This window comes from Silurus meridionalis, chromosome 6, assembly GCF_014805685.1.
Source record: "Silurus meridionalis isolate SWU-2019-XX chromosome 6, ASM1480568v1, whole genome shotgun sequence".
Taxonomy (NCBI): Eukaryota; Metazoa; Chordata; class Actinopteri; order Siluriformes; family Siluridae; genus Silurus; species Silurus meridionalis.
The window spans coordinates 33,056,560-33,076,367 of record NC_060889.1 but is presented as its reverse complement, the minus strand read 5'-3'; the positions used below and the strand labels follow the sequence as shown (position 1 = coordinate 33,076,367).

Below are 19,808 nucleotides of genomic sequence, written 5' to 3'. Positions count from 1 at the left end.
ACAATCTGGAGCTCATGGTATTTCTCACTCCACAGTGTTTGTAGTGTGTGTTTATGATTTATAATCACTCTTGGTATCACTCAAATCAGGATGAGTTTGGGTTTTATTGTCCATCATTATATATATATTTTCTTCTTCTTCTTTCGGCTGTACCCATTAGGGGTCTCCACAGCAGATCATGTGTCTCCATACCCCCTGTCCTCTACATCTGCCTCTTTCACACCAACTACCTGCATGTGTTTCCTCACCACATCCATAAACCTCCTCCTTGGTCTTCCTCTTTTCCTTCTTCCTGGTGGCTCCATCCTCAGCATTCTCCTACTGCAGGGGGGGCCAACCAGTCAGAGACCGAGAGCCACATTTTTTACTTGGGTTACCGCAAAGAGCCACATCATACACATGGGCACACATGAACATCAACCATCCCTTCCTCTTACACACACACACACACACACACACACACACACACACACACACACACACACACCTCTGCTCAGCCAGATTTATTGTAAATGTCACACACCAACATAATGACAGAAATTGACTTCTACAGTTCTAAGACCACAGGACAGTCATTTTCAACAATTAACATTGTGTGCACTGTCTCACACACACACACCTCTGCTCAGCCAGATTTATTGTAAATGTCACACACCAACATAATGACAGAAATTGACTCCTACAGTTCTAAGACCACAGGACAGTCATTTTCAACAATGAACATTGTGTGCACTGTCTCACACACAAATCTGCCTCGTATTCCGTTGTTGCTTCTCGAAGCAGTTCTTTCACGTGTGTCAGTCAGAACAGATCAATGCTTTGATTTCACGTGTTTCAGGGTAGAAAACACAGCCTTTGTGGGGTTTTTATGTGCGTGTTCACTTCGCTTGAGTTTAATACGGTATTTTCGTCAAATGCGCATGTGCGTGAGATGAATATACCGCAGGGGGGGCAATTAATTTTTACAAGGGGCCACATGAGAAACCTGAATTGTGTCAGAGGGCCACACCAACGATAATATTTTAGGGATGCACCGAAATGAAAATTCAATTCAAAAGGCAATGAAATCCATCATTTTGTGTGTTCTGCCTTTTGCCTCGACACATCACTGGAAAACTTTCCTGCCTTTTCAAAAGCGTCCTCTACAGACGGAGTGCGCATGCTCGGATTGACTTTACTTTTCTGCGCCGCGTTCTTCTCATATTTAGAAGGCAATCGTGATGTTTGTATTTCAGGTGATAAATTAAACCCGACTTGGAGAAACTCTTTGCAGATACACCCCCTCTTGAAATTTCAGCATTGCATGTTTTGCACATCGCTCTCCACACACCGCAGACATGTTGCTCTGATCCAGATAACCGTGTGCTGCTGCGCTTTTTTATTGCGTCATTACAATTGTGTTTCTGCGTGTTGTTTCGGTGATTTAGGGATTTCAGCCGAAAATTTTCGGCGCATCCCTGTAATTTATGATTGGCCTCATGCGGGCCGGACAGGGATGTACAAAGGGCCGGATGTGACCCGCGGGCCGTAGTTTGCCCAGGTCTGATATACCGCAAAGTTTCCCAGTAGGGCAAGCTCATTTAAGTCTTAAAAATACCGTATTGAACTCAAGCGAAGCGAACACGCACATTAAAAATCAAACACACAAACTTCGATATGAACGTAAGAGCCGCATGAAACCAGCCAAAGAGCCGCATGTGGCTCGCGAGCCACGGGTTGGCCACCCGTCCTACTGATATACCCCATGTCCCTCCTCTGCACAAACCATCTCAATCTCACCTCCCTCACCTTGTCTTCAAAACGTCCTCTACAGACGGAGTGCGCATGCTCGGATTGACTTTACTTTTCTGCGCGTTCTTCTCATATTTAGAAGGCAATCGGGATGTTTGGATTTCAGGTGATAAATTAAACCCGACTTGGAGAAACTCTTTGCAGATACACCCCCTCTTGAAATTTCAGCATTGCATGTTTTGCACATCGCTCTCCACACACCGCAGACATGTTGCTCTTATCCAGATAACCGTGTGCTGCTGCGCTTTTTATTGCGTCATTACAATTGGCCGGACAGGGATGTACAAAGGGCCGGATGTGACCCGCGGGCCGTAGTTTGCCCAGGTCTGATATACCGCAAAGTTTCCCAGTAGGGCAAGCTCATTTAAGTCTTAAAAATACCGTATTGAACTCAAGCGAAGCGAACACGCACATTAAAAATCAAACACACAAACTTCGATATGAACGTAAGAGCCGCATGAAACCAGCCAAAGAGCCGCATGTGGCTCGCGAGCCACGGGTTGGCCACCCGTCCTACTGATATACCCCATGTCCCTCCTCTGCACAAACCATCTCAATCTCACCTCCCTCACCTTGTCTTCAAAACGTCCTACATGCGCTGTCCCTCTAATAAACTCATTTCTAATCCTGTCCATCGTCGTCACTCCCAACGAACATCTTCAGCTCTGCTACCTCCAGCTCCACGGCACTAAGAGTGACCTGACTTGTGCAACACTGATGACTGGATTAGAAATACACACTAAATATAATATAAAGTAAAAACAGGACACGGCTGATCTGCTAACAGCTCAGGATGTTTATTAAAGTGCTGATTGATAAAATAAAACAGGAAAAAAAGTTTTAAAAAAAGGCACAGGATGTGGAGTCTCAGATGGATCAGAACCATGAGGAAGGAGAACTCTTCATGGTTCTCCATCTCAATAACTTCACTCAGCCCTTACACACTCGGTGTGGAGGATTATTAGAACACGACAGCAGCCGAGATCCCGTTAATACAACAATGCTCCACTCCAGGTTCTCATCAATATTACTCAAGACTTCAATTATTATCCAGAACCTTCTGAGATGCAACAGGTTCAATTCATTCACATGTTCACAGTTCAACACAGAAAATAACATTAATATGATTAAATACGACTAATGAAACAGAATGCTTTTTACACCATGACTTTCAGCTTCAATATCCACTTCAGCACATCTCCAGAACTTCACCTGTGATCAGTCTCCACCCTTTAAACCCTGTAAACTCGAACTAAGAACAATCTAGGGTTAGAAAAAGATGGGGTTCCCCAAGGTTTCTTGGATTGTGAAGGGTTCAGCAAAAGCTTCTCCTTCGGGATATCAGGTGCTCTTGGATGGTTTAGTTGGTTGAACTCTGAAGGCTGTGTGTTCTGGTTTTCTGAAATCATTCTATTTGGGTGGTTGATGTTTCTCTGCTTGCAAAAGTTTATCTTTTTATTTAGTTCTTGCTTCAACATTTCAAGAACCCTTTATGTTTTTTATTTTATTTTATTTTCCTTCCAAATCACATTGATCTGGACCCACCAGTGAACATCAGGATCAGAGTCTGGACAGATAGATAATAGTTAGACATGGGCGTGGCTTCCCCACTCCTCTGCCAGTGTAGTACACTGTATATAACAAAGCGGTTATTCCAGTGACATGTACAGAGCACCGGTGCATTGTGGGATATTAAAGCCGTAAAGTTCACATTCATATACATTCAGTGACGTAAATAACAGACTGTAACTGAAATATCTACATGTTTCTCTTCACTATTCTTCTGTTAGCAGTGAAAACTTTACACAAATGAAGTCTATAAAATGGTGTTTAAACACGTGTGCTTCAGGAGTAAATACACAAACCAGCCGAGTTCCATCAACACACACAGGCCTGAAACACAATTCAATGACCTGTAACGGTGTAGGGGGGAAACACAGTACCTCTTATCCTGAAGGGGGCGCTGCATGATTCAATCAATCATGGAATTTAATCACGTGCTCGATAGAGAGAGAGAGAGAGAGAGAGAGAGAGAGAGAGAGAGAGATGTATTACAGCGCCCTCTTGTGTGTGTTTCAGGCCTTTAGTATGTTATATTACACACAGGATGTTATTGTTTTAAAATGTCATGCAGTGTTTAGAGCAACTACAGAAATGTCTTAAAATGTGCACATATTTGATTATTTACAGGATTAAAAGACTTTATTACATACATCACATATAACCACACCCACATCAACCAGCTGACCAATCAGCATCGAGAATGAGCTAGTGTCACGTCACACCCACATCAACCAGCTGACCAATCAGCATCGAGAATGAGCTAGTGTCACGTCACAACCCATCAGCCAGCTGACCAATCAGCATCGAGAATGAGCTAGTGTCACGTCACACCCACATCAGTCAGCTGACCAATCAGCATCGAGAATGGGCTAGTGTCACGTCACACCCACATCAGTCAGCTGACTAATCAGCATCGAGAATGAGCTAGTGTCACGTCACACCCCATCAGTCAGCTGGCCAATCAGCATCGAATGAGCTAGTGTCACGTCACACCCACATCAGTCAGCTGACCAATCAGCATCGAGAATGAGCTAGTGTCACGTCACACCCACATCAGTCAGCTGACCAATCAGCATCGAATGAGCCAGTGTCACGCCACACCCACATCAGTCAGCTGACCAATCAGCATCGAGAATGAGCTAGTGTCACGTTACACCCCCATCAGTCAGCTGACCAATCAGCATCGAGAATGAGCTAGTGTCACGTCACACCCCATCAGTCAGCTGGCCAATCAGCATCGAGAATGAGCTAGTGTCACGCCACACCCCATCAGTCAGCTGACCAATCAGCATCGAGAATGAGCCAGTGTCACGCCACACCCCATCAGTCAGCTGACCAATCAGCACGAGAATGAGCTAGTGTCACGTCACACCCCATCAGTCAGCTGACCAATCAGCATCGAGAATGAGCTAGTGTCACGTCACACCCCATCAGTCAGCTGACCAATCAGCATCGAGAATGAGCTAGTGTCACGTCACACCCACATCAGTCAGATGACCAATCAGCATCGAGAATGAGCTAGTGTCACGTCACACCCCCATCAGTCAGCTGACCAATCAGCATCGAGAATGAGCTAGTGTCACGTTACACCCCCATCAGTCAGCTGACCAATCAGCATCGAGAATGAGCTAGTGTCACGTCACACCCCATCAGTCAGCTGACCAATCAGCATCGAGAATGAGCTAGTGTCACACACCCCATCAGTCAGCTGACCAATCAGCATCGAGAATGAGCCAGTGTCACGTCACACCCCATCAGTCAGCTGACCAATCAGCATCGAATGAGCTAGTGTCACACACCCCATCAGTCAGCTGACCAATCAGCATCGAGAATGAGCGAGTGTTACGTCACACCCCATCAGTCAGCTGACCAATCAGCATCGAGAATGAGCTAGTGTCACGTCACACCCCCATCAGTCAGCTGACCAATCAGCATCGAGAATGAGCTAGTGTCACGTCACACCCCCATCAGTCAGCTGACTAATCAACCTTAAAGTAGCATCACATTACACCACATCCTATTTCCATCAACCAGCTGACCAATCAGCATTGAGCATGTCACATTACATCAAACCCAATCAAACAGCTGACCAATCAGCATCAAGCTTTAGTTTGCGTCACACGTTTTTGGGACGTAATGTCAGAATAAAAGATAAACACTGGTTATTATATAAAAGAGATACTGTATGTCTACAGTGTGTGTGTGTGTGTGTGTGTTACAGTGAAAGGCATTAATAACTCAGGAAGACTCGGGATATAATGAAGGAGGAGGATGGGCTGTTACTCCTCACGGTACTCAGGACGGAGATCATGGCTTTAAAATCAGTTTCCCACGACAGGAACGTCTCGGTCAGGAGGACATTTGGGGAATTTCTAAAAGTGTAATAAAAGATCAGGAGATTTACAGGATGCAGAAGATCAGGTTTATATCCTGGTATCATGCGTGTTTAATAAACACTGTGTAGTTATGCAGGTTATGTGTTTGGTCTCAGACAGGCACCTTTAAGGAAACCTGATCATGTGACCCAAAACGGTCTCTGATGCACCTTTAGTGAGTCCTGAATGAACACTTAAAGGATAAGTGCAGGAGACGAGTGTCCTTCACATGAGCACAACAAACCCCTCTGTAGAGAACACCAAAGGGCACAAAAGTGGGTGGAGTCAATGCAAATTCATTCATTTTTTTAATCTCCTACATTGATGATATTTTTTAAAGGATTATATTTAGTCATCAATGCTCCTCACCATGCTTCCTTACAGGAAATGACATCATTATTTTCTGAAGCCTCTCAAGTGATAGATTAATTATAGTAATTATTTTTTTACTTAAAACGCATGAACGCAGATTGTATATTTTTATAGAATCTGAAAAAAAAGCACCTCAGGAAAAGATACTGTGTATAAAATAGTACCACTGAAGGGCAGATCATAAATTAAATTACCAATATTGACAAATAAAACATCTGCACAGAGAGTATCAGTGCCCCCCTGTGGCCATCCGCTCTACATCCCGGTGTGTCCACCCCTTTCGCTCTTTTTCTGATTTGTTCGAGACGAGTGTAAGGGAAAGTGGACGAGTGTAGATTAAAGACGGTCCCAGACTGCAGCCATGTTGTATTACACATTCGATTATCACATTCTGTTCAAAGTAAAGCTTGTTTTTGTTAGCAGTGTTTTATATCCAACCAACAGTAGTGTTCTGGCAGTGGTGCACTAACGCAAACTCGCTTACATGCTAATGCAAACAATCTACACGTGCTCTTATAGACTGTTAAAGGCTGTAATACTGAGATCTTAAAGACAGCTGTTTAGATCATTATCTGTAGTGCTTACTCTTATTATAGCACCTGACAGCTGTGTCCGCTGTTGTGTACAGTATATAGTTACGTGTTAGCACATATCCAGCTGTGTCGGTGTTGTGTAGGTTGTATAGTTGCGTGTTAGCACATATCCAGCTGTGTCCATTGTTGTGTACGGTGTATAGTTGTGTGTTAGCACATATCCAGCTGTCGGTTGCTGTGTAGGTTGTAAAGTTGTGTTATAGCACATATCCAGCTGTGTCGGTTGCTCTGTAGGTTGTATAGAGGTGTGTTATAGCACATATCCAGCTGTGTCGGTTGCTGTGTAGGTTGTATAGAGGTGTGTTAGCACATATCCAGCTGTGTCGGTTGCTGTGTAGGTTGTATAGAGGTGTGTTATAGCAAATATCCAGCTGTGTCGTTGCTGTGTAGGTTGTATAGATGTGTTAGAACATATCCAGCTGTGTCGGTTGCTGTGTAGGTTGTATAGAGGTGTGTTATAGCACATATCCAGCTGTGTCGGTTGCTGTGTAGGTTGTATAGATGTGTGTTAGAACATATCCAGCTGTGTCGGTTGCTGTGTAGGTTGTATAGAGGTGTGTTATAGCACATATCCAGCTGTGTCGGTTGCTGTGTAGGTTGTATAGATGTGTGTTAGCACATATCCAGCTGTGTCGGTTGCTGTGTAGGTTGTATAGATGTGTGTTAGCACATATCCAGCTGTGTCGGTGTTGTGTAGGTTGTATAGTTGCGTGTTAGCACATATCCAGCTGTGTCCATTGTTGTGTAGGTTGCATAGAGGTGTGTTAGCACATATCCAGCTGTGTCGTTGCTGTGTAGGTTGTAAAGTTGTGTTATAGCACATATCCAGCTGTGTCGGTTGCTGTGTAGGTTGTATAGATGTGTGTTAGAACATATCCAGCTGTGTCGGTTGCTGTGTAGGTTGTATAGAGGTGTGTTATAGCAAATATCCAGCTGTGTCGGTTGCTGTGTAGGTTGTATAGATGTGTGTTAGAACATATCCAGCTGTGTCGGTTGCTGTGTAGGTTGTATAGAGGTGTTAGCACATATCCAGCTGTGTCGGTTGCTGTGTAGGTTGTATAGATGTGTGTTAGAACATATCCAGCTGTGTCGGTTGCTGTGTAGGTTGTATAGAGGTGTGTTATAGCAAATATCCAGCTGTGTCGGTTGCTGTGTAGGTTGTATAGAGGTGTGTTATAGCATATATCCAGCTGTGTCGGTTGCTGTGTAGGTTGTATAGATGTGTGTTAGCACATATCCAGCTGTCTCTGTTGCTGTGTAGGTTGTATAGAGGTGTGTTAGAACATATCCAGCTGTGTCGGTTGCTGTGTAGGTTGTATAGTTGCGTGTTAGCACATATCCAGCTGTGTCCATTGTTGTGTAGGTTGCATAGAGGTGTGTTAGCACATATCCAGCTGTGTCGTTGCTGTGTAGGTTGTATAGATGTGTGTTAGAACATATCCAGCTGTGTCGGTTGCTGTGTAGGTTGTATAGAGGTGTGTTAGCACATATCCAGCTGTGTCGGTTGCTGTGTAGGTTGTATAGAGTTATGTTAGCACATATCCAGCTGTGTCGGTTGCTGTGTAGGTTGTATAGATGTGTGTTAGCACATATCCAGCTGTGTCGGTTGCTCTGTAGGTTGTATAGAGGTGTGTTAGCACATATCCAGCTGTGTCGGTTGCTGTGTAGGTTGTATAGATGTTTGTTAGCACATATCCAGCTGTGTCCGTTGCTGTGTAGGTTGTACAGAGGTGTGTTAGCACATATCCAGCTGTGTCGATGCTGTGTAGGTTGTATAGAGGTGTGTTAGCACATATCCAGCTGTGTCGGTTGCTGTGTAGGTTGTATAGAGGTGTGTTAGCACATATCCAGCTGTGTCGGTTGCTGTAGGTTGTATAGGTGTGTTAGCACATATCCAGCTGTGTCGGTTGCTGTGTAGGTTGTATAGAGGTGTGTTAGCACATATCCAGCTGTGTCGGTTGCTGTGTAGGTTGTATAGAGGTGTGTTAGCACATCCAGCTGTGTCGTTGCTGTGTAGGTTGTATAGAGTTGTGTTAGCACATATCCAGCTGTGTCGGTTGCTCTGTAGGTTGTATAGAGGTGTGTTAGCACATATCCAGCTGTGTCGGTTGCTCTGTAGGTTGTATAGAGTTGTGTTAGCGCATATCCAGCTGTGTCGGTTGCTGTGTAGGTTGTATAGAGGTGTGTTAGCACATATCCAGCTGTGTCGGTTGCTGTGTAGGTTGTATAGATGTGTTAGCACATATCCAGCTGTGTCGGTTGCTGTGTAGGTTGTATAGATGTGTGTTAGCGCATATCCAGCTGTGTCGTTGCTGTGTAGGTTGTATAGATGTGTGTTAGAACATATCCAGCTGTGTCGGTTGCTCTGTAGGTTGTATAGAGGTGTGTTATAGCACATATCCAGCTGTGTCGGTTGCTGTGTAGGTTGTATAGATGTGTGTTAGCACATATCCAGCTGTGTCGGTTGCTGTGTAGGTTGTATAGAGGTGTGTTAGCACATATCCAGCTGTGTCGGTTGCTGTGTAGGTTGTATAGAGTTGTGTTAGCACATATCCAGCTGTGTCGGTTGCTGTGTAGGTTGTATAGATGTTTGTTAGCACATATCCAGCTGTGTCGGTTGCTCTGTAGGTTGTATAGAGGTGTGTTAGCACATATCCAGCTGTGTCGGTTGCTCTGTAGGTTGTATAGAGGTGTGTTAGCACATATCCAGCTGTGTCGGTTGCTGTGTAGGTTGTATAGATGTGTGTTAGCACATATCCAGCTGTGTCGGTTGCTGTGTAGGTTGTATAGATGTGTTAGCACATATCCAGCTGTGTCGGTTGCTGTGTAGGTTGTATAGATGTGTTAGCACATATCCAGCTGCTGGGCGATAAACTCCTGGATGCATTTCCGGTACTGCTCGGAGTGACTGTGAGAATAAAAGCTCGGAGTTGGCTGATCCAGTGACTCCCTCATCTCCTCGTTCACCTTCGCCATGCGCAGACTGAGAGACAGAAACAGAGAGAAACAGATCATGAACACTAAGATTGAATCTGCTGTAGGTTACTGGGGGAGATGGGATGAAAGTAGGACTGGCTATGGGAGGACAAGTTATAGATGAACAGGCTTTAGAGGATGGAATAAAGGAGGATGCACTGTATGATAAAGTGATAAAATGATAAAATGGGATAAATGAGGACAGGTTATAGGAAGATGGACTGCAGGAGAACAGGTTAAAGGATTAGGCAACGGTTAACAACCTGTCTCTGAAAGTCAACAAAACTAAAGAGATGGTTGTTGACTTCAGGAGAGCACAGAGCAACCATTCTCCACTGATCATCGATGGATCCTCAGTGGAGATCGTCAAGAGCACCAAACTCCTTGGTGTTCACTTGGAGAAATACCTCACCTGATCACTCAACACCAGCTCCTTAACCAAGAGCCCAGCAGCGTCTTTACTTCCTGAGAAGGCTGAGGAAAGCTCATCTGCCTCCCCCCTCCCTGACCATGTTCTACAGAGGGACCATTGAGAGCATCCTGAGCAGCTGCATCACTGCCTGGTTTGGGAACTGCACCGTCTCGGATCGCAAGACCCTACAGAGGATAGTAAGGACGGCTGAGAAGATCATCAGAGTCTCTCACCCCTCTATCATGGACATTTACACTACACGCTGCACCCGCAATGCAATCAGCATTGTGGACGACCCCACACACACCTCTCTCACACACACACACCTCACACACACTCTTCACTCTCCTACCATCAGGGAAGCGGTTCTGAAGCATTCGGGCCGCCACATCCAGACTGTGCAACAGTTTCTTTCCCCAAGCCATCAGACTCCTCAACAAAGAACTGAACTGAACTCTCACACACACTCACACACACTTACACACACTTACACACAACTGTGTGACTAATCTGCACAAACCGGACTCAACACACATCATACACTGCGCACACCCATCATTCAGTGCCACTCACACTAATCATTAACACAGAAATGTTTACATGTCCTTCTTGCACATCTTCCAGGATTACTGCTAACTGTTCTTTCACACAATATTCTGTCCACATCTTTTTGCACATCTGTTCACTTGATCTCTGTTGCTGCTATATGTTTAATTGCACAATATTGTTTACAGTTTTCTGCTACTGTGCACCTTATTCTGTTTTGTTAGGACAGGTTTACTGGCGGAGCTATTTTGTGTATTGTGTATTGTGTATTGTCCTGCACTGTCTGTGTTGTCTTTTTGCACTGTTTGCACCAGTTGCACACATGCACTTTATGTGGCGAGGATCTTTCTATAGGATGATGGACTGTAGAAGGACAGGTTATAGGATGATGGACAGGTTATAGGATGATGGACTGCAGGAGGACAGGTTATAGGATGATGGACTGCAGGAGGACAGGTTATAGGATGATGGACAGGTTATAGGATGATGGACTGCAGGAGGACAGGTTATAGGATGATGGACTGCAGGAGGACAGGTTATAGGATGATGGACAGGTTATAGGATGATGGACTGTAGGAGTACAGGTTATAGGATGATGGACTGCAGGAGGACAGGTTATAGGATGATGGACAGGTGATAAGATGATGGAATGGTTATAGGATGATGGACTGCAGGAGGACAGGTTATAGGATGATGGACAGGTTATAGGATGATGGACTGTAGGAGGACAGGTTATAGGATGATGGACAGGTTATAGGATGATGGACTGTAGGAGGACAGGTGATAGGATGATGGACAGGTTATAGGATGAAGGACAGGTGATAGGATGATGGACAGGTGATAGGATGATGGACAGGTTATAGGATGATGGACAGGTTATAGGATGATGGACAGGTGATAGGATGATGGACAGGTGATAGGATGATGGACAGGTGATAGGATGATGGACAGGTGATAGGACGATGGACAGGTGATAGGATGATAGACAGGTGATAGGATGATGGACGGGTGATAGGATGATAGACAGGTGATAGGACGATGGACAGGTGATAGGATGATGGACAGGTGATAGGACGATGGACAGGTGATAGGACGATGGACAGGTGATAGGATGATGGACAGGTGATAGGACGATGGACAGGTGATAGGATGATGGACAGGTGATAGGACGATGGACAGGTGATAGGATGACGGACAGGTGATAGGATGATGGACAGGTTATAGGATGATGGACAGGTGATAGGACGATGGACAGGTGATAGGACGATGGACAGGTGATAGGATGATGGACAGGTTATAGGATGATGGACAGGTGATAGGATGATGGACAGGTGATAGGATGATGGACAGGTGATAGGATGATGGACAGGTGATAGGATGATGGACAGGTGATAGGATGATGGACTGTAGATGGACAGGTGATAGGATGATGGACAGGTGATAGGATGATGGACAGGTGATAGGATGATGGACGGGTGATAGGATGATAGACAGGTTATAGGATGATGGACAGGTGATAGGATGATGGACAGGTGATAGGATGATGGACAGGTGATAGGACGATGGACAGGTGATAGGATGATGGACTGTAGATGGACAGGTTATTGGATGATGGACAGGTGATAGGATGATGGACAGGTGATAGGATGATGGACTGTAGATGGACAGGTTATTGGATGATGGACAGGTGATAGGATGATGGACAGGATGATGGACAGGTGATAGGATGATGGACAGGTGATAGGATGATGGACGGGTGATAGGATGATGACAGGTGATAGGATGATAGACAGGTGATAGGATGATGACAGGTGATAGGATGATGGACAGGTGATAGGATGATGGACAGGATAGGATGATGGACAGGTGATAGGATGACGGACAGGTGATAGGATGATGGACAGGTGATAGGATGATGGACTGTAGATGGACAGGTTATTGGATGATGGACAGGATAGGATGATGGACAGGATAGGATGATGGAGAGGTGATAGGATGATGGACTGTAGATGGACAGGTTATTGGATGATGGAGAGGTGATAGGATGATGGACAGGATGATGGACAGGTGATAGGATGATGGACAGGTGATAGGATGATGGACGGGTGATAGGATGATGGACAGGTGATAGGATGATGGACAGGTGATAGGATGATAGACAGGTGATAGGATGATGGACAGGTGATAGGATGATGGACAGGATAGGATGATGGACAGGTGATAGGATGATGGACTGTAGATGGACAGGTTATTGGATGATGGAGAGGTGATAGGATGATGGACAGGTGATAGGATGATGAACAGGTGATAGGATGATGGACAGGTGATAGGATGATGGACAGGTGATAGGATGATGGACAGGTGATAGGATGATGGACAGGTGATAGGATGATGGACAGGTTATAGGATGATGGACAGGTGATAGGATGATGGACAGGTGATAGGATGATGGACAGGTGATAGGATGAAGGACAGGTGATAGGACGATGGACAGGTGATAGGATGATGGACAGGTGATAGGATGATGGACAGGTTATAGGATGATGGACAGGTGATAGGATGATGGACAGGTGATAGGATGATGGACAGGTGATAGGATGATGGACAGGTGATAGGATGATGGACAGGTGATAGGATGATGGACAGGTGATAGGATGATGGACAGGTGATAGGATGATGGACAGTGATAGGATGATGGACAGGTTATTGGATGATGGACAGGTGATAGGATGATGGACAGGTGATAGGATGATGGACAGGTGATAGGATGATGGACAGGTGATAGGATGATGGACAGGTTATAGGATGATGGACAGGTTATAGGATGATGGACAGGTGATAGGATGATGGACAGGTGATAGGATGATGGACAGGTGATAGGATGATGGACAGGTGATAGGATGATGGACAGGTGATAGGATGATGGACAGGTGATAGGATGAAGGACAGGTGATAGGATGATGGACAGGTGATAGGATGATGGACAGGTGATAGGATGATGGACAGGTGATAGGATGATGGACAGGTGATAGGATGATGGACAGGTGATAGGATGATAGACAGGTGATAGGATGATAGACAGGTTATAGGATGATGGACAGGATAGGATGATGGACAGGTGATAGGATGATGGACAGGTGATAGGATGATGGACAGGTTATGGATGATGGACTGATAGGATGATGGACAGGTGATAGGATGATAGACAGGTTATAGGATGATGGACAGGTGATAGGATGATGGACAGGTGATAGGATGAAGGACTGTAGATGAACAGGTTTTGGAGGATGATGTGTGTTTGTGAGTGTGTGTGTTTCCTGTACATGGTGACGATGTCTGCATTGGTGGTATCCATTGCGATAGACAGTGGACTCCTGCCTTCCATGTCTGAGGCACTGTGAGACGCTCCACGTTTCAGGAACAAACACACTTGTCTAAAGGAAGAAGAGGACAAACGTTAGCACACCTGATAATGTGGGTGTGTTACTATAACTAACACTAACACACACCTCACACCTTTCACACACAACCTCATCTTCTTCCTGTATATGGACAATCGTTCTTCCACAACCTGCTGTACTGATCAGCACTATAATACTGCTGTTCCTCTCTCATGTTGTCTCGTGTGTGTGTGTGTGTGTGTGTGTGTGTGTGTGTGTGTGTGTGTGTGTGTGTACCCAGTGTGTCCTAGCATGGCAGCATGGTGAAGAGCTCCTCTTCCTCGAGCATCCTGCTGATCCACATTAGCCGAGTTTTGCAGGAGGAACTCACAGGGAAGTAATGAACCCTGGAAACACACACACACACACACACTGTAAATGAAGAGAGCGGTGAGTTTAACAGCTGTTAATACAGTATGACGAGGAAGTGGATTTGTGCGGACCCCCTGCACTGCCTGCATCAGCGCTGTACGCCTCTGATCCTCGCCGTGTGCCCAGTTAACGTCTGCGCCCAGGGCCAGTGCCTCCACCATGTCGCTCAAACTGGAGGCACACGATGCCCAGTACAGCAGCAGGCTGGGGGAACACTCCACCACACAGGGAGGAAGGGGCGGAGACTCATGCACAGGCTCCGCCTCCTGCACGTCTGAAACACACCCACACTACTGTTTATGTTTAAATACGGAAATGAACCTCAGGGTTCAGGGTCAGCGGTCATACCTGGTTCACTCAGGCTGGTGTTGGATGAAGAATTGAGCATTTCTCTGCTTCCATCAGTGCTGGTGTGAATGCCACTGTCTGCACTCTTCACTGTCTCACACACACACACACACACACACACACAGAGTTGTAAAAGTTTTACTTTTAAGGGTTAGTGAATACTGACTTTCCCCCTAAACCACCCCGTACTTACGGCTCCGGAGCTTTGACGACGTGTCAAAGTAGGAAAAGAGGGAATCGAGCTCATCCGGGCAGAACAGCGAGTCACGCCGAGCCTCCTGGCCACTGAGGGGCGCTGTTCACCACCCAGAGGAAACGACATCATTAGTGCAACATCAAATAATCAAAAACTTCTATCTGGTTAGAAGGAAGTTCCACACATTGTGAGATTTGGGACTGGGTCTGGTAAACACACCTGAGCTTTTGGAGGAGGGGTGGATTCTTGGGGTGGGAGGAGGCGGCCGAGGGGGCAGGAACTCAACACTGCCCTTCAGATGTTTGTCATGTTTACTCAGCATCATGACCTTTGACCTTTGTTCTTGTGAGTCCTGCTTGCGCACGAACCTCCTCTCCACATACTTGGCCCTTATGTAGGCCTCAATTTCCTGCCTGGAAAACAGACACACACACACACACACACACACACACACACACACACACACACACTCATCATTCGGTCTACTTTTTATAAACAGATGAGTTCCGTGTTTCATTTCTGATGGTGACTGCTGAAATCAGGAGCAGTGTGCAGTACCTGGAGTCTCCAGGCTGAGGTTTCCTCCAGCACAGCTCTCCTCTTCGAGCCTCATAGATCTGATTAATTAACTCATTACCCAGCTCACACATCAGCTACACACACACACACACACACACACACACACACAGCAGCAGGTTAGAACAGTGTGTAAGGAAGAACAGTACACAACAGATTTCAGATGTGATGCTCACCTTCAGCAGTTCTGGTTCCCACGAGTCGAGTGTCAGTGATCTCACCTTAGAGTTATGAACTCCTAAACTCCTGCAGGACACATCATACAACTCATCATGTGTGGGGTGTGTGTGAGGTGTGTGTGAGTACTGGAGCAGTATTACAGGTGTGTGTGTGTGTGTAATGTGTGAGAGTACTGGAGCAGTATTACAGGTGTGTGAGAGGTGTGTGTAATGTGTGTGAGAGTACTGGAGCAGTATTACAGGTGTGTGTGTGTGTGTGTGTGAGAGTACTGGAGCAGTATTACAGGTGTGTGAGAGGTGTGTGTAATGTGTATGAGAGTACTGGAGCAGTATTACAGGTGTGTGAGAGGTGTGTGTAATGTGTGTGAGAGTACTGGAGCAGTATTACAGGTGTGTGAGAGGTGTGTGTAATGTGTGTGTGAGTACTGGAGCAGTATTACAGGTGTGTGAGGTGTGTGTAATGTGTGTGAGAGCACTGGAGCAGCATTACAGGTGTGTGAGAGGTGTGTAATGTGTGAGAGTACTGGAGCAGTATTACAGGTGTGTGAGGTGTGTGTAATGTGTGTGAGTACTGGAGCAGTATTACAGGTGTGTGAGAGGTGTGTAATGTGTGTGAGAGTACTGGAGCAGTATTACAGGTGTGTGAGAGGTGTGTGTAATGTGTGTGAGAGTACTGGAGCAGTATTACAGGTGTGTGAGGTGTGTGTAATGTGTGTGATAGTACTGGAGCAGTATTACAGGTGTGTGTGTGTGTGTAATGTGTGTGAGAGTACTGGAGCAGTATTACAGGTGTGTGAGAGGTGTGTGTAATGTGTGTGAGAGTACTGCAGCAGTATTACAGGTGTGTGAGAGGTGTGTGTAATGTGTGTGAGAGCACTGAGCAGCATTACAGGTGTGTGAGAGGTGTGTAATGTGTGTGAGAGCACTGGAGCAGCATTACAGGTGTGTGTGTGTGTGTGTAATGTGTGTGTGAGCACTGAGCAGCATTACAGGTGTGTGAGAGGTGTGTGTGTGTGTGAGAGTACTGCAGCAGTATTACAGGTGTGTGAGAGGTGTGTGTAATGTGTGAGAGCACTGACAGCATTACAGGTGTGTGAGAGGTGTGTGTAATGTGTGAGAGTACTGGAGCAGCATTACAGGTGTGTGAGAGGTGTGTGTAATGTGTGTGATAGTACTGGAGCAGCATTACAGGTGTGTGTGTGTGTGTAATGTGTGAGAGCACTGGAGCAGCATTACAGGTGTGTGTGTGTGTGTGTGTGAGAGCACTGGAGCAGTATTACAGGTGTGTGAGAGGTGTGTGTAATGTGTGTGATAGCACTGGAGCAGTATTACAGGTGTGTGAGAGGTGTGTAATGTGTGTGAGAGCACTGGAGCAGCATTACAGGTGTGTGTGTGTAATGTGTGTGAGAGCACTGGAGCAGCATTACAGGTGTGTGAGAGGTGTGTAATGTGTGATAGTACTGGAGCAGTATTACAGGTGTGTGTGTGTGTAATGTGTGTGAGAGCACTGGAGCAGCATTACAGGTGTGTGAGAGGTGTGTGTAATGTGTGAGAGTACTGAGCAGCATTACAGGTGTGTGAGAGGTGTGTGTAATGTGTGTGAGAGTACTGGAGCAGCATTACAGGTGTGTGTGGTGTGTGTAATGTGTGTGAGAGCACAGTAGCAGTATTACAGGTGTGTGAGAGGTGTGTGTAATGTGTGAGAGCACTGGAGCAGCATTACAGGTGTGTGTGTGTGTGTAATGTGTGTGAGCACTGAGCAGTATTACAGGTGTGTGAGAGGTGTGTAATGTGTGTGAGAGCACTGGAGCAGCATTACAGGTGTGTGAGAGGTGTGTGTAATGTGTGTGAGAGCACTGCAGCAGTATTACAGGTGTGTGTGTGTGTGTAATGTGTGTGTGAGAGCACTGGAGCAGTATTACAGGTGTGTGAGGTGTGTGTAATGTGTGTGAGAGCACTGGAGCAGTATTACAGGTGTGTGAGAGTGTGTGTAATGTGTGTGAGAGCACTGGAGCAGTATTACAGGTGTGTGAGAGGTGTGTGTAATGTGTGAGAGTACTGGAGCAGTATTACAGGTGTGTGAGGTGTGTGTAATGTGTGAGAGCACTGAGCAGCATTACAGGTGTGTGTGTGTAATGTGTGTGAGAGTACTGGAGCAGTATTACAGGTGTGTGTGTGTGTAATGTGTGTGAGAGCACTGGAGCAGCATTACAGGTGTGTGAGAGGTGTGTAATGTGTGTGAGCACTGGAGCAGTATTACAGGTGTGTGAGAGGTGTGTGTAATGTGTGAGAGTACTGGAGCAGCATTACAGGTGTGTGAGAGGTGTAATGTGTGTGAGCACTGGAGCAGTATTACAGGTGTGTGAGAGGTGTGTGTAATGTGTGAGAGTACTGGAGCAGTATTACAGGTGTGTGTGTGTGTGTGTGAGAGGTGTGTGTAATGTGAGAGTACTGGAGCAGTATTACAGGTGTGAGAGGTGTGTGTGAGAGCACAGTAGCAGTATTACAGGTGTGTGTGTGAGTACTGGAGCAGCATTACAGGTGTGTGTGAGAGCACTGCAGCAGTATTACAGGTGTGTGTGAGAGTACTGAGCAGCATTACAGGTGTGTGTGAGAGCACTGCAGCAGTATTACAGGTGTGTGTGTGAGCACTGAGCAGTATTACAGGTGTGTGTGAGAGTACTGAGCAGCATTACAGGTGTGAGAGGTGTGTAATGTGTGAGTACTGAGCAGCATTACAGGTGTGTGTGTAATGTGTGAGAGTACAGTAGCAGCATTACAGGTGTGTGTGAGAGCACTGAGCAGTATTACAGGTGTGTGTGAGAGCACTGAGCAGCATTACAGGTGTGTGTGTGAGCACTGAGCAGCATTACAGGTGTGTGTGAGAGCACTGCAGCAGTATTACAGGTGTGTGTGAGAGTACAGTAGCAGTATTACAGGTGTGTGTGTAATGTGTGAGAGTACAGTAGCAGCATTACAGGTGTGTGTGTGAGAGCACTGCAGCAGTATTACAGGTGTGAGAGTGTGTGTGTGTGTGTGAGAGCACAGTAGCAGTATTACAGGTGTGAGAGTGTGTGTGTGTGAGTGTGTGTGTGTGTAATGTGTGTGTGTGTGTGTGTGTGTGTGTGTGTGTGTGTGTGTGTGTGTGTGTGTGTGTGTGTGTGTGTGAGTGTGTGTGTGTGTGAGAGGTGTGTGTGAGAGCACTGAGCAGCATTACAGGTGTGTGTGTGTGTGTGTGTGTGAGGTGTGTAATGTGTGAGTACTGAGCAGTATTACAGGTGTGTGTGAGAGTACTGGAGCAGTATTACAGGTGTGTGTGTGAGAGCACTGCAGCAGTATTACAGGTGTGTGTGAGAGCACTGAGCAGCATTACAGGTGTGTGTGAGAGCACTGAGCAGCATTACAGGTGTGTGTGTGAGCACTGAGCAGCATTACAGGTGTGTGTGAGAGCACAGTAGCAGTATTACAGGTGTGTGTGAGAGTACAGTAGCAGCATTACAGGTGTGTGTGTAATGTGTGTGTGAGTACTGCAGCAGTATTACAGGTGTGTGTGTGAGCACTGAGCAGCATTACAGGTGTGTGTGAGAGTACTGAGCAGCATTACAGGTGTGAGAGTGTGTGTAATGTGTGAGAGTACAGTAGCAGTATTACAGGTGTGTGTGTGAGCACTGAGCAGCATTACAGGTGTGTGTGAGAGTACAGTAGCAGCATTACAGGTGTGAGAGGTGTGTGTGAGAGTACAGTAGCAGCATTACAGGTGTGTGTGAGAGCACTGCAGCAGTATTACAGGTGTGTGTGAGAGTACTGAGCAGCATTACAGGTGTGTGAGGTGTGTAATGTGTGAGAGCACTGAGCAGTATTACAGGTGTGTGTGTAATGTGTGTGTGTGTGTGTGTGTGTGTGTGTGTGTGAGAGTACTGCAGCAGTATTACAGGTGTGAGAGGTGTAATGTGTGTGAGTACTGGAGCAGCATTACAGGTGTGTGTGTAATGTGTGAGTACTGCAGCAGTATTACAGGTGTGTGTGAGTGTGTGTGTAATGTGTGAGTACTGGAGCAGCATTACAGGTG

General features: G+C 46.0%; 1 protein-coding gene and 1 long non-coding RNA gene across 4 annotated transcripts in view; one reads left to right on the top strand and one right to left on the bottom strand.

The window, feature by feature from the left end:
* The first annotated feature begins 7,075 nt into the window (after window positions 1–7,075).
* Window positions 7,076–8,694, top strand: LOC124387169. Of its 3 annotated transcripts, none has more exons than XR_006926096.1 (3): window positions 7,076–7,698; window positions 7,799–8,474; window positions 8,573–8,694. It is a non-coding gene; the product is annotated as an uncharacterized LOC124387169 (long non-coding RNA). The 3 variants fall into 3 exon arrangements; XR_006926095.1 differs by having other exon boundaries at window positions 7,799–8,525; window positions 8,573–8,682; XR_006926097.1 differs by having other exon boundaries at window positions 7,799–8,463; window positions 8,613–8,655.
* An 18-nt stretch (window positions 8,695–8,712) lies between these two features.
* LOC124387573 (arf-GAP with coiled-coil, ANK repeat and PH domain-containing protein 2-like) overlaps window positions 8,713–19,808 on the bottom strand; it is a 28,931-nt gene continuing 17,835 nt past the window's right edge. Inside the window, exons 12-20 of the mRNA XM_046851982.1 lie at window positions 15,737–15,912; window positions 15,543–15,637; window positions 15,204–15,397; window positions 14,982–15,083; window positions 14,789–14,878; window positions 14,512–14,714; window positions 14,306–14,415; window positions 13,952–14,062; window positions 8,713–9,677 (exon numbers count right to left, since the gene is read on the bottom strand). Coding sequence (XP_046707938.1) covers window positions 9,539–9,677; window positions 13,952–14,062; window positions 14,306–14,415; window positions 14,512–14,714; window positions 14,789–14,878; window positions 14,982–15,083; window positions 15,204–15,397; window positions 15,543–15,637; window positions 15,737–15,912 — 1,220 coding nt within the window. The 3' untranslated portion in view covers window positions 8,713–9,538. The remainder of the gene's footprint in view (window positions 9,678–13,951; window positions 14,063–14,305; window positions 14,416–14,511; window positions 14,715–14,788; window positions 14,879–14,981; window positions 15,084–15,203; window positions 15,398–15,542; window positions 15,638–15,736; window positions 15,913–19,808) is intronic.